Source organism: Anarhichas minor, unplaced genomic scaffold, assembly GCF_050575085.1.
Source record: "Anarhichas minor isolate MPS153535 unplaced genomic scaffold, ASM5057508v1 ptg000002l, whole genome shotgun sequence".
In the NCBI taxonomy this organism is placed as follows: Eukaryota; Metazoa; Chordata; class Actinopteri; order Perciformes; family Anarhichadidae; genus Anarhichas; species Anarhichas minor.
In genome coordinates this window covers 4,870,449-4,890,132 of record NW_027466448.1, presented here as the reverse complement: position 1 = coordinate 4,890,132, position 19,684 = coordinate 4,870,449, and the positions used below count along the sequence as shown (strand labels likewise).

The 19,684-nt window shown below is 44.5% G+C and overlaps 2 protein-coding genes across 4 annotated transcripts in view; one reads left to right on the top strand and one right to left on the bottom strand.

Annotated features, from left to right (window-relative positions):
- ric1 (RIC1 homolog, RAB6A GEF complex partner 1) overlaps nucleotides 1-3,223 on the top strand; it is a 27,646-nt gene extending 24,423 nt beyond the window's left edge. For all 3 annotated transcript variants that reach the window (XM_076086529.1, XM_076086519.1, XM_076086538.1), the window contains one exon: nucleotides 230-3,223. In XM_076086529.1, coding sequence (XP_075942644.1) covers nucleotides 230-545 — 316 coding nt within the window. In that variant the 3' untranslated portion in view covers nucleotides 546-3,223. The remainder of the gene's footprint in view (nucleotides 1-229) is intronic.
- ermp1 (endoplasmic reticulum metallopeptidase 1) lies at nucleotides 3,079-19,684 on the bottom strand. The gene is made up of 15 exons (XM_076086549.1): nucleotides 19,118-19,684; nucleotides 16,803-17,107; nucleotides 15,111-15,238; nucleotides 14,840-14,945; nucleotides 14,259-14,405; nucleotides 14,021-14,113; nucleotides 11,787-11,999; nucleotides 11,341-11,561; nucleotides 10,057-10,231; nucleotides 9,787-9,977; nucleotides 9,350-9,502; nucleotides 8,737-8,939; nucleotides 8,531-8,646; nucleotides 7,641-7,804; nucleotides 3,079-6,698 (listed from the first exon to the last, which is right to left on the bottom strand). The coding sequence occupies exons 1-15, from the start codon at nucleotides 19,390-19,392 to the stop codon at nucleotides 6,522-6,524; spliced, it is 2,667 nt and encodes an 888-aa protein (XP_075942664.1). The 5' UTR covers nucleotides 19,393-19,684; the 3' UTR covers nucleotides 3,079-6,521.

Here is a 19,684-nt window from a genome sequence, read left to right as displayed (position 1 = left end):
TATAACATTTGTAATGACATTTTGTATGACGCACTAAACTATGACTATTTTGTTAACATCATTGGTTGATCAGCTATCATCACAAACAGGACAAAGGCATTGTAACACAGGGAGTTTTTTTCGATGTGGTTTGCTGTTTTGTAAAAGTGAAGCGACATGTAAAGGTGAACAGCGCTGTACCGAGCTTAACCCTCCTCTCTCCTCCATCGCTCGTCTTTTTTTTTTCCAGCCTCGGGTACAAACCGTTTCTAAACCTGATCCAGCCCCAGCTTCAGGATCTGATGGATTCAGCAGCTGAGCAGGTGCAGCCCGAGGCCTTCCAGCCCAGCAGCCAGAGCTCCAAGCTTGGCGGCTCCGAAGGGCCGGGAGGTGCTGCGGCTCCTCGGCCGGAGGACGGTAGAGGAGCGACGGCTCCGCTGGGCCTGGCCCTGCCCTCCCTCGAACCCGCCGGAAGTTTCCCCCGCCCCCCTTCTGAGGACTGTCCTCCTGAACAGACGGAGGAGCTGGGAGAGGACGAGGGAGCCTACGACTGCACCTTGTCCTGAAGCCTAGAGCCTCCTCCGGACTCGAACCTGTGAACTCGAGGGAAGGAAAGGAGGAGGCAGCAGCAGTTGCTTGCCCAAAAGAGTGTGTGTGTGTGTGTGTGTGTGTGTGTGTGTGTGTGTGTGTGTGTGTGTGTGTGTGTGTGTGTGTGTGTGTGTGTGTGTGTGTGTGTGTGTGTGTGTGTGAGAGAGTGTGAGGAAAGTACCTCTCCTGCAGGCTCTTACATCGGTCAGTATTATCCACTCTTCAGATTTGCCTCTTGTTTTGACTGGAACTCCTGTGGAAGCCCAAAGACTCACACAACCAGTGACAGGCTCTTCTCTAACAGGCCACCTATGTCAGTTTGTGCGGTTACACATCGTGTTGTGGTGCTTGGAAGCTGTACACCAACACAGGAAAGGCTACCAGGCTTCTCTTTTTTTTTTTTTTTTTTTTTTTTTTTTTTTATTACAAGGCAGATGTTTTGTGTGCGTAACTTTTGTTTGGCACTCATTCAAGTGCAACTGGAGACTTTGGAATGTCCTCTCTTTGTCCAGACAAAAACCTCAATTGTTTCCTTTGGTTTAATGCAAACGGTGCAAGAATCAGTTCAAAGACAACGGAAAAACAAACCTGAGCGTATTGGCATCATGCTACATTGTAGAACAAAGTTTGAGTCGTGAACCATTGACGCTCTCCAGTGTGTCTGAGCCCACAGTGTGCACAAGAGGCGTTTCATACTTTCATACCTCATATGATTTCAAAATATTTTGTGATACCTTTTTCAATAATGTAACGGTGTACACGATAACATTATTTTTCTATCAATTGCACCGTGTCCCTGGAGTCTCCCTGTAAAAACTAAACTGGTATGAATTCTATGTAGTTCTTGAGAAGTGACGACCTTAAGATTTCTAAGAAAATTATCTCTGAGAATAATCCACTGTTGTGAGTGCAGACTAGTTTCTTACCTCTGAGCCAGAATCAGCTCGTCTGATCTTCTTCATGTGGTCCAGAGTTTAAGACAACAAGCAGATCAGTGTTAAGCCTTCCCGGGGTGAGCAGATTTACGGCCGTACTGTAGTGCAGTGAAGGCAATATAAAAACCAAATCATGAAACTTTATCCAGCTTTTTAAACACACGTTTGGGTTTCAGTCTCCATCCTATCTTCGGCTTTGCAAATTGTTATTAATGTGTTATTAAAGCCATCCTACTGTAGTCGGTTTTTACCGATCCCTCATCGAAAGAGCATCATCTGACCACCTCTGACACGTCGGCACCATTTTTAACGTGAGGGTGAGATTGATTTAGTCGTCGCTTTGGCTGCGTGTTGTGATCTTCTATTTAATCCGGCCCAATATGCACATCACACCCCTGAACTGCTTGCGTCAATGAGTACCGATTTGTGTGCTTTTCTTTGTGGGACTCTGAATATGTTTACCACATCGTGTCGACATGTTTGGTGACTTCCATCACATGCAAATTGATTTTATAGTATTAGTGCTCGTTATTATTACTATTATTTATTGGCATCATAGCGGAGTGGTAATTGCTGACTTGATTCTCAGTTGGTTTTTATGACTGATAAACCTTTCCCCCTTTCTTTAGTTAATGAAAGTCGTGTGTGTCGTGTCTCTACTGCGAGCACTAAAAGGTTCATCACAGATATGTCAGTATTATATTGTGCAATGTTCGAAATGATCGAAATGTTACTCAGCTTTATTTCTTATGTTCACTACTCCTCCTCCTCCCCCTCCTCCCGGCTGTTTGCTTATGCGTTCCACGATAGACCAAATCATATTTTATAGATCCATATTTGTTTTTGCTCTCTTGCCGGGTGTGGTATCTGTTGAAGTTTTCGATTCTTCGGTGGTTTCTGTTTTATGAAAATCTGTATTGTTGGAACTCTTTACTGTTCGGGCAAAAACGACGTGTCGTCATCACTCGGCATGCTGTCGGGCCAGTCTCCGCTCTGAACATGCCTACAGCCACACTACGCTGCTCCGCTGTAAGCTTAGACTTGAATAAAAAGGTAACGCGACGAACCAAAGACTTTAACGTCCAGAGGCCTTCTGTTTTAAACCGGTGGAGCGCTTGACTTATTATGCAGAGGGGGGGGGAGAACCATCTATCTCCCTTACCCCATCGGAAACATAACCATGGATGCATAAGAGACAATTTCCTACGGAAATGAATATTGCAGATGTTTTTTTTTGTTTTCCATCTCTCGGTCTCGTGGTACTCGGGTGTCGCGCTCTGGACGGCTCTCCCTCCCTCCCGTGCACAGTGGAGACGTTTTATTTCTGTGGGTGGCAGCAGCAAAACATCCTCAATGCAGTGTAAAGATACTCTCTTGTACATTTGCCTTTTCTACTCATGGTTGGTTTTCTACTTCATTTTTTCTTTTCTTTTCTTGTACATAAAGACCAATAAATTATTTTTTAAAATGTAAGTTTGCCTATATTTCTAATTAATCTGATCTGTTTGTGTGTACATGGAAGCGAAATGACACGTGTTGTAAATAGAACAATGGTAATGTAATAAACTGTTTTAAGTGCTGTACAAGTGCTAATTTAATTCAAGCTTTTTTGCATATGTTAAATCATCCCATCCATTCAAACAGATGGATACCCTGTTACCAGATCAATTAATTCATATTGACAAGACAAATATGCAATAAAAAGCAAAACAGCAGTTTCAGGACTTGTTGAGTGTCAAATTAATCAAAAAAACATTTAAATTTAACTTTCAGTACAAAATCTGAACAGTTCAGAAATAGGCATGGGTGAAAAGATGTTTGACAAAAAAAAAAACAGTTCAGGTAACTTTAACAAAACTGTTAAGTTAAACATCTTTAAAAAACAACAATGGACATCCTTCAACAACAGGCATTAAGACATTTCAATGTGTATCCCAGAACAGATTTCAGTTAAACGGCTTCTTTCTCAAGCCGATATGAACATTTGTGTGAATTTGTTTGCTTTGTGATGAAGATAAAGCTACGTCATAGTGTGTGTGTTTTTATACACAGAACAAAGACACACTGCGCAGTGTTTCATTAACACATTAGATTCTGTCTCAAACAATTCAAATGAACTTAATTGTAAAACAGGAGTTTGTTTTATTTACGCAGAGCTCTGTGCACGCTTGGATGAGACGTCTCTCTGTTCCGCCCCACGTCTACAGCAGTCCCTCCTGTGTTCGTGCTTCTTATAAAAACAAACGCACCTCGTGTTATTACTATAAACAAAACTCTAAACAATATGGTTGTGTCAGATCTCTGCCACGACTTGAAATGGTTAGTGAGGAACTGGAAATATGAAATCTCTTTTAAACTCCTAGTTTTTCATGCTTTCCTTCAGTCTAGAACAAAACTGAAACGCTGCCACTTTAACGACAGATTTTTTTTAGAAAAAATATCCATTTACACGTATTAATAAAGCTTTTTCTCCCATAAACACTGCATATCAATAAAACAGATTTAAATCAGTCTCTTGTCACTTTAAAGCAGCATTGGTGTCGTCGCCGCACAGCGCTGAGAGACATCTACATACACACCCCCCCCTCTCCTCCCCCCTGTTCTGAAGCTTTCAGTTGAATCCCACGGTCTTCCTCAGCAGATGGAGCGTAGGCTACTTTAAGGACTTCTCGTTGCACACTGTGCATAAAGAGAAGGAGCATAGTAGGGCGACATGTTGTCGAAGGCTGTGGTGGATTTTCAGTTGAAACTTTCCAACAGACAACTCGTGTACATAAAAACTGTGTACAGTGCAGCACCTGATAGCGTTAAGACCTCAGACAGTAAACATAGTGTGTGTGTGTGTGTGTGTGTGTCTTTGGACGCAAAGTGTTAAGGCCTCCGTGTCATTTCTTATGTTGTGAGACTGACGACATGGATCACGACGACACGACAACAAAGTCGCCAAAAAAGACAATTTTTGCTCAGTTGATCTCATCTTTACGACCTGATGATGTCACACATGGGAGGAGTCAAACTGCCAACAAGCAACCATGTGACAGTCGTTCACGTTTTCACAGATTTCGTCTGAGTGTGGGACTCAACGTGGGGACGGTCACTCAGATGCGATTCAGATATCAAGGGAACCGTTCTACTTAGTCAGCAGAAAACAAGACAAACATAAAGATGCTTTATAATGCATCAAAACTAATCTCCCTCTAACGTCAGTTAGCTGAATTATTGAAATGGTTCCAACAGTAACATTCAAACCAGTCTCACAGCTGTTCTCGCGGTGTAGGACAACGTTTTGATCACTGTGGAGGTAGTGGTGACCCTGAAGGGGTCAGAAGGGCCAAGGGGTGAAAGGAGCAAGGGGTTCAACTTTTCCATAGATCTCTTATTGGCACAACTGTTTCTGTCATCTCCCCCCCCCCCCCCAGTCCCCCTCCTCTATGACGGTCAGCTTTTTTACTCCCGACTCAGTGTTGCCAACATGTGGTACAATCTAGTGTAACTCAGTCCTAACTGATCCTCGGTGCGCTATGAGGTCGACTATGTGCAGTAGACACTTAAGAGGTCATATTCACTGGAATTGTAGTTGTGCTACTTGGGCTCCAGACACACACACACAAAAAAAAAAAAAAGATGCAGCTCCATATGAGAGAAATATAAGAAATATTAGCAACAGTCACCGGTTTGAGCTGTCCGCAGCAGCACCAATGCATGGTTACATGGTCCGTTATCTGCAGCTGAGATGTAGAGTCACATAACTGGATCACTCTTCTTTCAGTAGATTTAATCATTTGGTTATTGAAATACATTCACTGGTGCTGTTAAGGACAGCTCTTGGCACGCAGCAGAGGTCAAGTTGGAAAGTACAGATACTTTCTACAGTAGTTGCAAATGTTAAAAACACCAAACCCCCTCCACCAAGCGGACCGACGCTTGTGCTGTTAATGAGCGTGGAGTTGCATTGCTGGTTTTCTTCCCAGTCACCCACGAGGCTTGGGTAAGAATCTTAAAATCACAGGATATTCAGACGGCCACAAGTCCTCGTTTCCCTGCGAGTTCTCGTCTGATCGAGCCCAGAAATCAATACGCATTAGCTTGAACGCATCAGGCAGAAAAAGACTTCGAAATTGCCCTCTGCACAAAACGTTCATGACAGCTTAAGCCTTTTAAAAAAGGACACGTTGACATTTTGATTTTAGCCAGCTGTTTTCCTTTCCCCAAAGGAAAACAGCTGTTTCCCCAACAGTTTTCTGCCTCCGAGTGCCAGATTCTCTGACGATTTAAAGCACATGGGTACAACTTGCTGCAAGTCAGTGGTGTTATCGAGGAACGGTGAGCAATTTCAACCGTTTACACAAAAACTATCTGCTCAGATTAAAAAACGAGGGCGCGCTGATGATGAGCAACTTTCAAAGTGTTAAAGTCGGACGGTTCAAACTAGAAACGGTCCCCCCCCCCTTCCAAACAGATCCATCGCTACATTCCTACACCGACAGACAGCGGCGGCGTGTCATTTCTGCCGAGGAGGCCGGCGACACATCTGGCCCGAGTGGTTTGCCGATAAAGAGAGAGAGCAAGGGGAAGTAGAGACATGCGAGCGAGATTGAAAGTGAGGAAAGGGAGCAAGATGGGATTGAAGTAAAGCAAAAGGCACAACAGATAGAGTACAAAAAGAAAAAGAAACGTCGCCCCTTTTGTTTCACTTAACGCGGCAGTGAGGTTGCGGTGGCCGGTGCGTCGGTCAGTTGAGTTAGTCAGTTTATAAGCTCCGGCGTGTCTCGCCTCCTGCTCGGTTAGCTGCTAAGCCTACTCACACAGTGATGGGGGGGGTCTCTGAGGCAGGCTGGAAAGGGAGCGGGAATGTGTGTGTGTGTGTGTGTGTGTGTGTGTTGAAGCGTGTGTGTGTGTGTGTGTTCGTGTCAGAGAGAAAAGGCGTTGGGGCTCATCCTCGGCTGTTGTTCCTTGAAATATATTCTGTCAACCCTCAGCGCTTCTCGGGGCTCTCGGCCTCTGCGACGCGCGGCGTCCTCAGTATCGGTACATGTCGTAGGTGCTGACCCAAGATGAGGGGAAAGCCCACGTGGGAAACCTGCGGAGGATTTCCTCCAGCTGAGCAGTCCTACTGTCTTGCCCGAAGAAATAGTGGGTGGAGATGGCGACAGAGATCATCCCCTCGGGGCCTGATGGGTCCGGGTCCCTGGGAGGCTGGCAGAAGAAGGGGGGTGGGGGGGAGAACGCCATGAATGTCAGCACAGACAGTTAACATGTGGGGTGGGGGGGGAAATCAGCAGATCAGCAGTTTTTCCAGGCTCGAAGAAAAATGACAATTATGCCACATGTGTTTTAGATTATCCGATGGATTTTAAAAGGACTCTTTAAAAAGGTCGTGGAGTTGGAAACTCAACCCGTGCAGTTGTTAATACAGATTAAAAGAAATCAGAGTTTAAAGGTTTTCACATGATGCTCTGTGTCCTACAGGAGCTTATCTCAGACAGACATCACTGACCGAGGCCATAAAGGGAAATTCTGCTGAAATTCAGACGTGCGTGGAATAACAAGATTTAAGTCAAAGGAGCAGCAGAACATAATGATTTATAGAATATTGTGATCTGAAAATAATAGTTTGATGTGTTTGGAAACACACTCAGATTGATCTCATAGTATAGTATGTCAAAAATAAGGCGTTTAAAATCATAATATAGTAAGTGATAAAAAATGTCATAGTACATCATAAAGAATGTCATGGTAAAAAAGTCATTATAGTGTGTCTACTGTGTTCTATGTACGATGCTATGTTCACATTTTGTGCCGTTATTAATATTTTTCTCATTAATGATGTATTATTACATCCTGCCGCAACCCATCTGATCAATCACATTTTAAATTTTCATGACCCAACCCGCCTGATCCGCGGTCAATCCGGTGCCCGCTGAATTAACTGCAATCCACAAATCCATAATGCGCATCTTGAATGAGTTGATGGGATTGCATTTGCAAGTTCTACCTTCCACTGTGGAAAAGAAAATCATTGATTGATGTATAGCATTGTCATCTGTCATGGTGACCGTAGACCTCCAAACTCTAATCAGTTCATCCTTGAGATCAAGTGGATGTTACATCAAGTACAGAGCGAGCTGCAGACAGTACCTGGATTTCAAACCAGAAGATCCACGTGGGGGCGTTGAGGCCGTGGGAATAGAAGACGAAATATTCTCCGCTCAGGTCGAACTGAGGGGTCCCGTCCCCAAAGGACCAGGTGGAGAGGCTGGCTCCTCTGTGAGGCATCAGGTAAAGGGACATGTGGCTGGGACCTGCACACACACACACATCAGGATGAGATAAATGTATGCATCACATCATTGACACATCTGTGGCAGTGATTGTACTTTAATGGTTGAAGAACTGCTTGGCACCAGAAACCCCGAAACTGAATGTGCGGAAACTTCAACAGAAACTGAATGCACTTAACCTCAGACTCAATCTCAGTGCTGATGTGGTATATTTTCAGGCCTTGCACAGTACAGCGAAGACCCCAAGTGTAGTTGTCTTAGATGAAAACCAGATGTGCAGGAGACCAGGGGCAGAAGGGTAGATGTGTAGAATGAGGAGGCCACATACATTCTCTTATGTTCCGCCCAGATGTTGCATGACATGTACCCTATATAAAGATGAAGCGAGAGCCCTAGAAGCAGGGACTTTCGGATTCGACTTGAGACCTCCGGACGATCTAGACGTCCGTAATGGCATGTGTTGCTTGTTTGTAATAAACTTTATTATACCAGCAAGAACAGTGTCCTCGGAGCATCCTTCCTCATCACTTCAACAGAACTGTCGCATGCAAGACACGACACTGATGTAATCTCTCCATCCAGCTCTGCCTGGCCTGTCAGTAAATGTGCTTCTGTCATCAGCAAAGATTTGTCTGGACTGCAATTTGGTGTTGAGTTGCAAGACTTTTTTAAAATTGTTTTATCTCTGCCAGCAAATCCTAAAAAGAAGCAGTGTTGTTTCTTTTGGCCACATGAAGTGCTCCTGACCGTTCACACTGAATGTCATCTTGACCGTCCCCCAGCTGGTCTCCTCTCTGGACAGCAGGCTGAACTCCACCGGAGCGCTGGGAGACAATTCTGGAGCAGGGAGGTACCAGTTCTTCCTGCAAAGACACCGAAAATACTTGAGATGAGGAAGAATAATATAATACGTGAAAAAAAATGCTGTCGGCTCCAAGGGCCGTGTCACTGACTTGCTGAGGAACTTCACAGGCAGGAACCAGGGGTAGCCGCAGAAGGGCCGGTCCTCTCGGCAGCTGGTGCGAATGCTGTCGTTGATCTCGGGGATGTCGGGTGTGACGTGCTGCATGCCCGTGTAGTCGAAACTGTTGATCCACACACCCGAGTCCTGGCTCTCCACCTGGCCCTGGAGATTGTGGAAGGTCCGCGTTGTATGCTGCAGGAGGGCGGATAGAACATGTTTCTATTTACTACTTCCAAGCACTCGTTTTCCCCTCAACCTGCCTTGCTCTACAGACATTTTACAGAGAGAGTTTCTTAATCACTTCAGGGCGTTTTCTGTTATTTACATCAGCAGGTGGAGGATTGGAATCAGAGCACTTTCATCCAATCACAAAAACACATGGACAGACGTGAGAGTCGTGGTGTTCATCGTTCCAGTTACATATATAGGGGCTTTGTATTTCACCTGCTCCCTACAAGAGATGTTACTCATACAAGCAGGGGCTGCACTGCAGGATAGTCAGTTGAGGGGAAAGTAAAAACTCTAGCTACTTCTGCAGGAGCCGCATTAAAAGTGTTTATGTTGGGTCTTCCCCCACTATCAGTGTAACATTTTTTACAAACCTGCAGGAAGACTCGTTTTGGCCGCGGGCTGTCTGGACTGCCTGAATAAGGGAAGAGGAGGCCACAGGACATCAGCAGGAACGTGAAGATGAAGACTGAGCCCAGACCAGCCAGGACCCACTTAGTGCTCCGGGCCAAGTAGATGAAATGCAGCTGAGACAGCGAGAAGAGAGATATAATGTGTTACTAAGACACCGTCTACAAGGTTTACATCACATTTTACTGCCGCTCTGTCAGTCTACTTTCCACAGCTGTTGGTTTGCTTATCTGAAGTCAAACAATTCATGTCAATAAACGCCTCAAACAAAACAACAGTGTGGTCATGTGTATTCTGTCCTGTACACACTACCACCAATGTCACCAGTGTGACTTCAAGGTGAAAATGTAATAAATAAAGATACATACTCATTGTTGTGCATTGTGTTGGGAATACTCACGAAAAAGGAGGAGAGGAAGATGGTGGCCAGGGTGACCAGGGTGGCCATCACCACCTCGGGGGGTATCTCGGTACCGCTGCGCCCCATGATGGGCGTGAAAATCTCAAACACCACCCAGATGAGGAACATGAAGTGGACGTACGGCAACGCCAGGCCCAACAGATAGAGCACGCTGTACTTCAGTGATGCTCCTGCAGACAGATAGAGAGAGGTCAAGGGTCAGACCAGCAAGACAAGAAATGTTACATTCACTGTAAGTCGAGTGTTTACCTCTGTGTTTGAATTCTTTGGCCAGCAGCAGCCTGGTGGCCAGGGGGAAGGCCACCATGAGCATGGGCACATAGGCTGAACACAGGCCCTGCTGGGTGAGCCACACCAGGCTGCAGCACCACAGCAACAAGCTCACGTCAAAGTAGAGATCGCCCAGCTCCACCAAACGGACGCCCTGCGTGGAAAACACACATGCAGCAGCTCAACACATAGAATTTATGACTTAATAAAAAACGTTTTTTTTAAAAAAATCAACATATTGATTCAGCTATAACACCTGAACGATGATGCATTTCAGAGTTCTAAAAAAATGTCCAATATTATATCCACTTTTACCACAATTCATAGTTAAATTATATCCAGTTTAATTTATCATTATTTATCAATATAAATGACCACATTTGAAACAGAATGGATGGTGTTGATGAAGCGATATACAGTGTTCTTATAATAAAGATTCTGTTTCATTGCAGATTGAGGTCTTATGTGGTCTGGCACAGAGGTTAGTCTGAGTCCTTTCTGGCCATGGAAAGCTGGAGTTCATATCGTGGTTAGCTTCAGATAAAAATACACTTTCTGTGATGTTTTTAATCTTAAACAAACACTTATATTTACTACATGTCAGACATAAAATACGTCGCTGCAAGACATGTCAATAGGTTTTCAGCACGAGACACTATTTGGTGTTCTGAGAGACAACTGCGGGTCTGACATTTCTACGGTTGTTTAATCGAACACAAAGAGCTGCTGTTCTGACATCACCGTGAAGGAAGAGGAACTGTCTGGCTTTCCCCTCTCTGCACTTTAGTTCCCATTAAATGTGAGCTCAGCGAGTCCAGATGAGATATTAGGCTCCAGTAAATAGTGCCCTCAAACAATAAATAAAAAACAGTCTACACTGTGTTCAGAAGGAACTCTCAAATGTAAGAACATGTTTCATTCAACAACAAGAATCGTAACGTAAGTCAAGCTGGTAGACATTCTTTCAGACGCAAGATAGTAAACACTCACCTTTGGTCTAGACCTTTCCAGATATGCGCTTATTTGCTTTCTTGCCAAGAGTTAGATAAGAGGATTGACAACATGAATTCTCATCTCATATCTGTCCCTGTTTCATGAGGCTGGAACCAAGAGGTGGTTAGCTTAGCATAAACACTGGAGGAAGCAGTAGGTTGATTTTGTAGGGGGGGATACAGGCAAGCTGCATGAAAGCAAATTAAGCTTTTTCCCCAAAATGTGAAACTATACCTTCAAAGGAAGCCCTACAATAAAAACTCCACTTACTCCATAGTACAAGTTCTTGGCCAGCGTGTGAATGAGGATCATCTTGCCCGTGGCGGCGGCCCCGTACAGGCAGATTGCGGCGTAGAAGTGGTTGTACCAAAACATGGAGCGGCCCAGCAGAGTGACGAGCAGAGCGACGATCAGCACCGACATCAGTGTGACGAACCAGCTCAGCACCGCCACGCCTGTGGCGAAGGCCAGATCTCGAACATATCGGCCCCCTAAGAGAGATGGCGATGAACGGTAAATGAAGACCTGACACACAAGAAATACCTCATCAAACTCTTCTACAAAAATAATTTAAAAAGGTCAACTTGGATTTGGCCCCACGCGTTTGTTTTAGACTATTTTAATCCTACAGACAAAAAAACATTTAAATAAGACACACACACATCCAGTGCAGGAAATAACATCACATGCATCCAACACAGGAAAGGGAGACCTACCCCTGTTGCCTGGTAGCGAGGCTTTCTTGGCCAGATAGAGGAAGGTGGCTGCGGCTACCATGTAGTTCAGGATGGTGCCGACGCGGGCGGGGTACGCCACCACAACGACCCCCAGCAGGTCGAAAAATACCATGTTGCCATGTCGGTACTCTGAGGAATCTGCCAGCTTCTCTGACATCACCAGGTATCTTAGGACCGCCAGGATGTTGTCGCCTGCAAACAGGAAGTGAGTTTCAAGGTGAAAAAGACACAATAAATCCATTTCATTTTAGCTGCATTGATTTCAGCAAAAAAACGAAGGCAGGACATGATCCGGGACTGTATGGGAGAATGCATGACGTCATGGACAAACTAGGGAGTAAATACTGAGTTTAGTCTATTGTGGTTTCTGGTCTACAATCAGAGGAAGGAAATGGTTAATATGACTGAATGTGAAAGTGATAACTTCATATGACAAAGAGAGACTCGTCCTTTATAGAGCAGACACATCACATGCAGCAGACGGTTTATTGATGACTCAGACAACCTTCTGACTACACTGAGGTAATGGCCTTTGACACGCCTGCACGGCCACCCAGACAGTATTTTAAGCCGCAATAAAACCACTAAATACTAAACAAGATACGAGTACATTCAGGCGTTTTGCTGTGTATTGAGCCTAATCATCAGTTTGATTAAATGTAATTAAATTGGTAATTATAAGATTATAGAAAGACGTATGAAAGACAATTAATCTACTCCACTAGACACTACTACACTTACATGTACAATAATACTTGTATACTCCCTGTCATATTCTCCCACACAAACATTACAATTCTCTTTAAACAACTATACTCATGACAGGATATATAAAATAAGCTGCACAATCTCACTCCCAAAAATAATTGTCTTCCTTAGATCAGTACTACAGGGTGCTTGGTGTTTGTTAGAGAGAATGATCTGTGAGAGGAAATAAGATCTATGCCCAGAGCACTCATGTGCCCAAGGGTATAGTTGTGTGTGTGTGTGTGTGTAAATAAGATCAATGCCCGGAGCACTATTGTGGCTAAGGGTATAGTTGTGTGTGTATGTGTGTGTATGTGTGTGTGTGGGTGAGTGAGGGCAAATAAGATCAATGCCCCGAGCACTACTGTGGCCAAGGGTATAGTTGAGTATGTGTGTGTGTGTATGTGTGTGTGTGTGTGTGTGTGTGTGTGTGTGTGTGTGTGCGGGCAAGTCTGATTTATGGCTCAAATGGCCTGTCCTTGTTCTACAACAATTATACTGCAGTATATACAGGACGCACGGTGGACTTCAGGGCTACAATCATGACGTTGAATGTAGATCAACAATCTGGCGACTTGAAGGATCGGTAGGAGGTCGCTGTGTGGGTCACTGCCGCCCAAGGCCGAGCTTCTTTTATCTGAGCGGCTCTGTGTGCTGCTGCCTGCATGTCTGCACTGTTACAGGCACACACACACACACACTCAAGACAAAGCTCCATTGTTCTTCCGCCTGGTAGGCTCACTGTGGCCTAAAAGTGTAAACAAGTGAGAGTACAACATCTACGTGTTGGTGTTGTGTTCACTGCTTAGCCAAACGATTCCGCATTGTGTTTTACCCCTAACTCTGAATTTCACTACGACAAAACTATTTAAAACTCGCATTTAACCAGTTTATTCCAGGTTGGATTTGAACAAAAGTGAATCTATATTAGAGCCTTGCAGATCTCCCCCGCTTTGTTGAAAAGGAGAGCTGTGAAAAAAAGAGTTCACACAGAGTAAGAGTAGAGATTTCTAGCAGCTGAGGGAGAGAGGAAAAGATGCCAGCTGTCTCGGGTTTTTAGTGCTGACTTGACTGGATTCTCTGCTATGCAAAGCAAAAAAAAACAACAGCAACACAGATGCGCAGAGTGAACGAGGGCAGGTACAGTGAAAAGGCTGAGGCTGCGATGTATGTACGTATGCATTTCTTAGTTCTCGGCGAAATAACGAGATCAGCAGAGTGTTGACCAGTCTGAAACGAATGCACAAAAGTGCAGCGTGTTTGTGTCTGTGACAAAAAAAAAAAAAAAAAAAAAAAAAAGCATTGGCAGCCAGTCTACTGCTGCAGTGACCGCTCTCTCCTTGACAGTCAGACACACCCACCAGCTAACAGCAGCTATTTGCAATGAATGAAAAGCATGAGACGACAACCTATTTAAGTTTCTGTACGTACGCGTATATGTAGATGCATGCGCGTGTGCTGCTCACCAGCTCTCTGTATGGAGTCTGTCAGGATCCTGTCAGAAGTGTCGTACTTGGTGTGATAGATGAAACCGTTTTCGATGAAAGCCAGATCGATGCCTGTAAAAAATGAAATACACGCATACACAAGATAAGATACAAAAGGAAAGAGAAAAAAATATCTTATCTACAACTTTGACACAGAAAGGCTGCACACTTCTATTACTAACGTCTGTACTGTTATCCGAAGTTTGGTCTGCATTACCTGGGATGTTACCAAAGTCCCTGTAGATGCGGAAGTCGGTGTCAGAGGGGATGATGCCACTCTGAAAGACCTCCTGGCCGACCACAGAGGCAAAGGGGTGTTTGGCTGCATGAACGTAGGCCTGGACCAGCCACGGGTTCTCTGGACCTTTTTTGGGGAACAGGAGGAAAAGGCTTTTAGGATATTTTACATGTTGGACAGTTATCTCACTTAGCACAAAGAAGAATCTTTCTGTAGAAGACGATATATCACGAGGCTTCTAACACCCTGTTTCTTGCTGTCTTAACTTCTAGCCGTTTGTGGTTTTGGTGGCTTTTAAGCTTGTTAAATGTATAACACATGTATAACACATAGGAGTTGTGCCAAGTACTTGTATAAGATAGTCTTTTATATAAATACGATGTTACCGGCACCACAGGAACCATAATCAGGCAGCTAGTAATCAATAAAGATAAGGAATAGTGGCAGCTTGCCAGAAGGTAGATGGCTGAAGCAAGGACCTATACTGTAGGTACATTATGCAAAAAACTTTAGCAAAGATGAATGTCTTGGTTACTTGATTAGAACAGTTTGTTTGGTACCTGTCTGAAACACAACCTCCTTGCCCCCAACACCTGCAGCCTCCAAGTTAATAAAGGCTCGCACCTGCTTGGCCCATGGATGCTGAGTAATGAAACCGTGACTGGCCTAAAGGAGAGAAGGATTCAAAACAAAAGACAAAGAGTTAGTGAGAAAGTAAGAATGTAACAAAAGTAGATGAAACATTTTAAATAAAAGGACAATCCAAAGAGGTGAAGACAGGCTCGTACTGACATCCAAAGTGTAAAACAAGTCCTTGTCACTTCAGTTTACCTGAAGGATATTTTCCTCTGCCCCGTTAAAGAGGAAGATAACTCCGTGAAGAAGAGGAGTGGATTGGTTGGCCAGAGAATGGAGGACTTCCAGCATAACTGCACAGCTCACTGCATCATCACTGGCGCCTAAGACAAGAAAACCAGTGTGTGTTTGTTTGTGTGTCGAAAAGGCTAAAAGAAACTGCTCCTACTCGTCTTTTCACATTTGTATCAGGAAGCTTGGCCTGGTCTGGCAATTACACAAGAGACATGCAATTGTTCACCCAATTGTCCTGAGACTAAAAACGCACGCAGGTGATCCGAATACCAAAAAGCCTCACAAACACATGAGAATGAAGGGAGCAGGCTCGGAGTGCAAACATGCAAAGAATGCGACTCGCTGGTACCAACCCAGCTCCTGGACTGCTTGTACAATGTCGAGAGCACAAAAGGGAAAAAGGGAAATAATGAGAAGAAAAGAACCGAGCATGTGAACCGGACATGTGATGCAGAAAGATTAGACAGGTCAACACAATTTACAGAGTAGATGTGAAGAAAGGAGTCATGTGCTCCAGCTTTTTGGATTTAGGGGGGGGGGGGGGGGGGGGGTCGGGTGGTGGGAGTCTGTTCGCTGTCTGTCTGGGTACCATTTATGATCCCGGCGGTGCCACTTATGCCAGCTACATATTAATACCTGTCCCTAAAAAGTTCAGAAGAGGGCGAGGACAAATCAAAGCCTGAATACTTCCCCTTTGTGCTTCAAACTACAAAAAAAAAATTCATTGTTAGTACTTTGACTTGGATAATCAGTTTGGAATTCAAAAAGGCTAAAGGCTATTCAAAAATCAAAAACGGATTGCAAGCAGCGGTGGGCTTGAAAAATGTGTGTATCTTCCTGGTCCACACCTCTCGGATGAATTTTCTTTTGCTGGTGAAGCTGTGTGCGCACATCTGTGTGTGTGTGTGTGTTAAGTGGGAAAATATGTCTCCACAACAGGCTCCAGGGTATGGAGTGAAACAGGGAAAACTCCTGAATCAACACATGCCAGATAAATTACGACCACATGATATGCAATCTATCTTCAACAAACACCGTTATCGTGGTGCAGTCCAGCTGGGATCCTCCGATTGCTGCTTAAATCTACCGTTTCTGGATTTTTTTAAATTTCACACAGTGTGGTCCACATGACTACAGTGCACATTGGACCGAAAGCAGGAGATTCATCATCTTAAAACACCTGAGGGCTTGTGTGCACACACTGTGAAGAAAGGAGCTGCAGCCATGCTAGCAGCTCTGAGAGGCTGCACCGTGGCAGAGAGATGCTTAAAGCTACATGCTCACATCAGCATACAGGTCTATGGTTGTAAACCAAAGTGTTGGACAAATCTGACCTGAGGACACAATTTTTGGTACACAAGAGGGAACTTGAGGGGTTCCAACAGCAGATTTGAGAAGTTGCAATCAGTTGAAGAAGCTAGATGTGATGAAATACTCAGGTGTTATTGCTCCGATGTTTATTCTCTTTAATTTATTCAAAGCTTGACATTTGAAAGTTCTTTCTGGGAATTCAAGTTTCTCTTCTGCATGTACTTACACGCACACCGAGTGCAACATCTGTTCACCAAAACCTCAATCCCTTTCAGTGGCTTCAGTGGGCGCTCACATAGAAGTAAGCGGGCTTCTTCAGGAGAAGGAGGAAGGCTGTCGTACCTGGACTGTTGGCCACGGTGTCAAAGTGGCAGTTGGCCAGCATGAGGTGCTGCGCCCCGCCTTTGGGCTCCAGCCTGACGGCGATGTTGGTGACGCGGTCGTAGAAGCTGGTGAAGCCTCCGAGAAAGTCGATGGAGAAAGTGCCGGTGGGACGCTGCACGTCCACCGTGAGCTGATGGGGGCCCGCCGCCGTCTCCACCCGGATGTTCTCGATCTGCTCCAACAAATAGCGCACGGTCAGCACTTCATTCTCCGGGCTGCCCACCGGACGAGGGCCCACGCTGGTGATCTGCTCCAAGTGCCGTCTGGATCGTGAGGGAAGAGAGAATATTGTAACGCTGTTTAACTGTGAACAGACAGAAAAACCAAGCCCACATGTTCCATCATAACATTATAGCACATCTAATTAATAACCTGCAGTTAAATATTTCTGTCACAGACAGTGTGTGCATGTATGAGGTCACAGTCCATGGTTTTCTTTTTAAAACCACCTTGAGGTTTCAAAACTTAAACTAGGTTAAATATGTTTCCTGAAGACATCGGTGTGCTTGTTGACATGGTTGCAAACACACAGTGCGTGTGTGTGTGTGTGTGTGTTCACATATCTCTATGGAGTCTGGTGTTTATGTAGTCGTCTTGAATGTTAGCCCATTTAAACACTCTCCTATTTCTGGTTCATAAGCAGATAATTTACCTTTTTTTTTTAGCATTTTAAGGGGTCAGGCGAACAATTATGCGCCCCTCATTTTAATTTATGTAAGACAATGAAAGGAGAGCTGGATAGGATTACTGTAAAAATATCTGTGAGTCCTTTTGCCCAAATACTGGTGATTTAAATTAGGTTTTATACAGTTTGACAGTTTCATTGGTGGCTCCAAAAACACAGCGTCCCATAAATTGCATATTGGGGAACATCTACTTCAATCTTAATATGTCAACTCCCGTTATTGTAAACAGGTATTTTCTGATATTTTCTAGATCTAAAGATTAAGGTGACAAAGATGGCCACAGAAAAGACAAACACGATGGGATGTTTTTATTCAGTTTGGAGTTTGGACCACTGATCCTCTTTAACCTGATCCTCCTCGTCACTACCCAGACTCCCTCAGGAGACTGAAAACAGGAAATGAAGCCAAGCAGCAGCAACCCAATTGGCAAGAAAAAAAGATGCTTCTCATACTTCTCTGAGCAGAAGCAGCTGCTGGGTTGGTGGAGTTTGCTGGCAGCTCTGCACCAGCAGAATAGCTGGTGTGCTAGCTGATGCTCAAGGTGACGGAATAATAATGTCTGTCATCTAAACATGGTGGTGGATGAAGCTATGTGTTTACAGTCTGTTACAAGCATGGATCAAATACAGAAGATGTTGGTTTTCTCTTTGCTTTTGCTCTAGAAAGTCTTCTCTGACATATTGTTTTCTTGCAGTGACAAAGTGGTGCCAAATGATCTTGAAGATGTCTGAACCGCTGCTTTCATTTTGTTTTTACAGCAGCATAAAAAGGGCATCGCTTTATGCATCTGTATCGGTGTGGAACTCATGAAAGACACGATTGTGACCAAAGAAGCTCGGAGCTCTAATCACGCCGGGCTCATATTCATAGAGCAACCAACCGATGGATGGCAAATCCCTTAACACAGCACTTTGAAGAGCTCAACAGCAGTCAGGCAGACCTCACATTCACTTCCATAATCTGAAAATCTGCTAAAAACATGCTGCACGGTTAAGCTTTTTAATCTAAAATGTTACAGCTTCTTAAGGCCCAAAGATATGCAGATGGGATAAAGGAAAGCAGAAATGGTGTGAAGTCAAATGACTCAAATCACTGATTGCACACTTTCTTTCCTCTGATGTTTGTATATAATGCATCCTTTGTAAAGTCCTAATATGTGAGGCTCTTTGAACTGCCTTTGAGAATGATATGTTGCTCCAGATAAACTTTGCATGTGTTACCTTACTGGCCAAAAGGTCCACTTGTTTTGCTTTTTTACAGGTTTGGATTTCGAGTATACAGTTTTAGATTATAAATATCTCGAGGTCATCTGACACGCGAGATGTTGACTTTATGGAGGCGACACCATTTAAGGGATCAGTCATAGCGGCGACTGTAGCTCTTCTAACCGGTACACACCGTTACCACACCTGTGTGTCGCGCAGGTTACCTCGCAGGTAATAGGTGAAGGTGGTGGAGGCGGGGACACCCGATAGTGGTTTCTAGGCGGGTCTGTTGCCAAACTAGAGGAAAGGTTAGCTTGGGGCTCCGTTAGCCAACATATAAATGACCAAAAAAGAAGCGAGTGTTACCAGTACAAAAACTCACCTGGCTCTCAACGCGTTGAACTCGCCGGTTGGCTTCCCAATGACGAGCTGCTGTAAGGAGAAATGAACGAGTCCCCACAGCACCAAAATAAACACAGAGACCAGGGAAGCTGCCACCCCTTCCCGCAGCAGATATAGGCTCACTTCGGGCTTCCTCTTCGGGTCGCCGCTGTAGCCGTTATCGGCGCACCGGTCTCGGGAACCGTCGTTATCTTGCGCCGAATAGTTCTGTGTCCCGAAGGGTTTTATTCTCCTGACTGTGGTGTCGCTCTCCATTTTTGAGGTAGCGGTACATCAGCTGCAAGCGTCGCTCTCAGGCGTCGCTTTTTTTTTTCTTCTCTTCTCTGAACGAGCGACGGATCGCACTGAAGGACAAACTTGAATGAGAGGGCGGGCGGCCCGGCTGAGGCGCTTGAAAAATGGAGGTGGAGGAGAATTGTTTTTCACACTGGTGTTATCTCTCCCGTGCATTAGATAAAATACACTAGATATTAGGTTAGCAATTATAGGTTGACACCTTAAATGCATAGTTAATCATTCAGGGAAACATTTGTTTTATGCCTAGAGT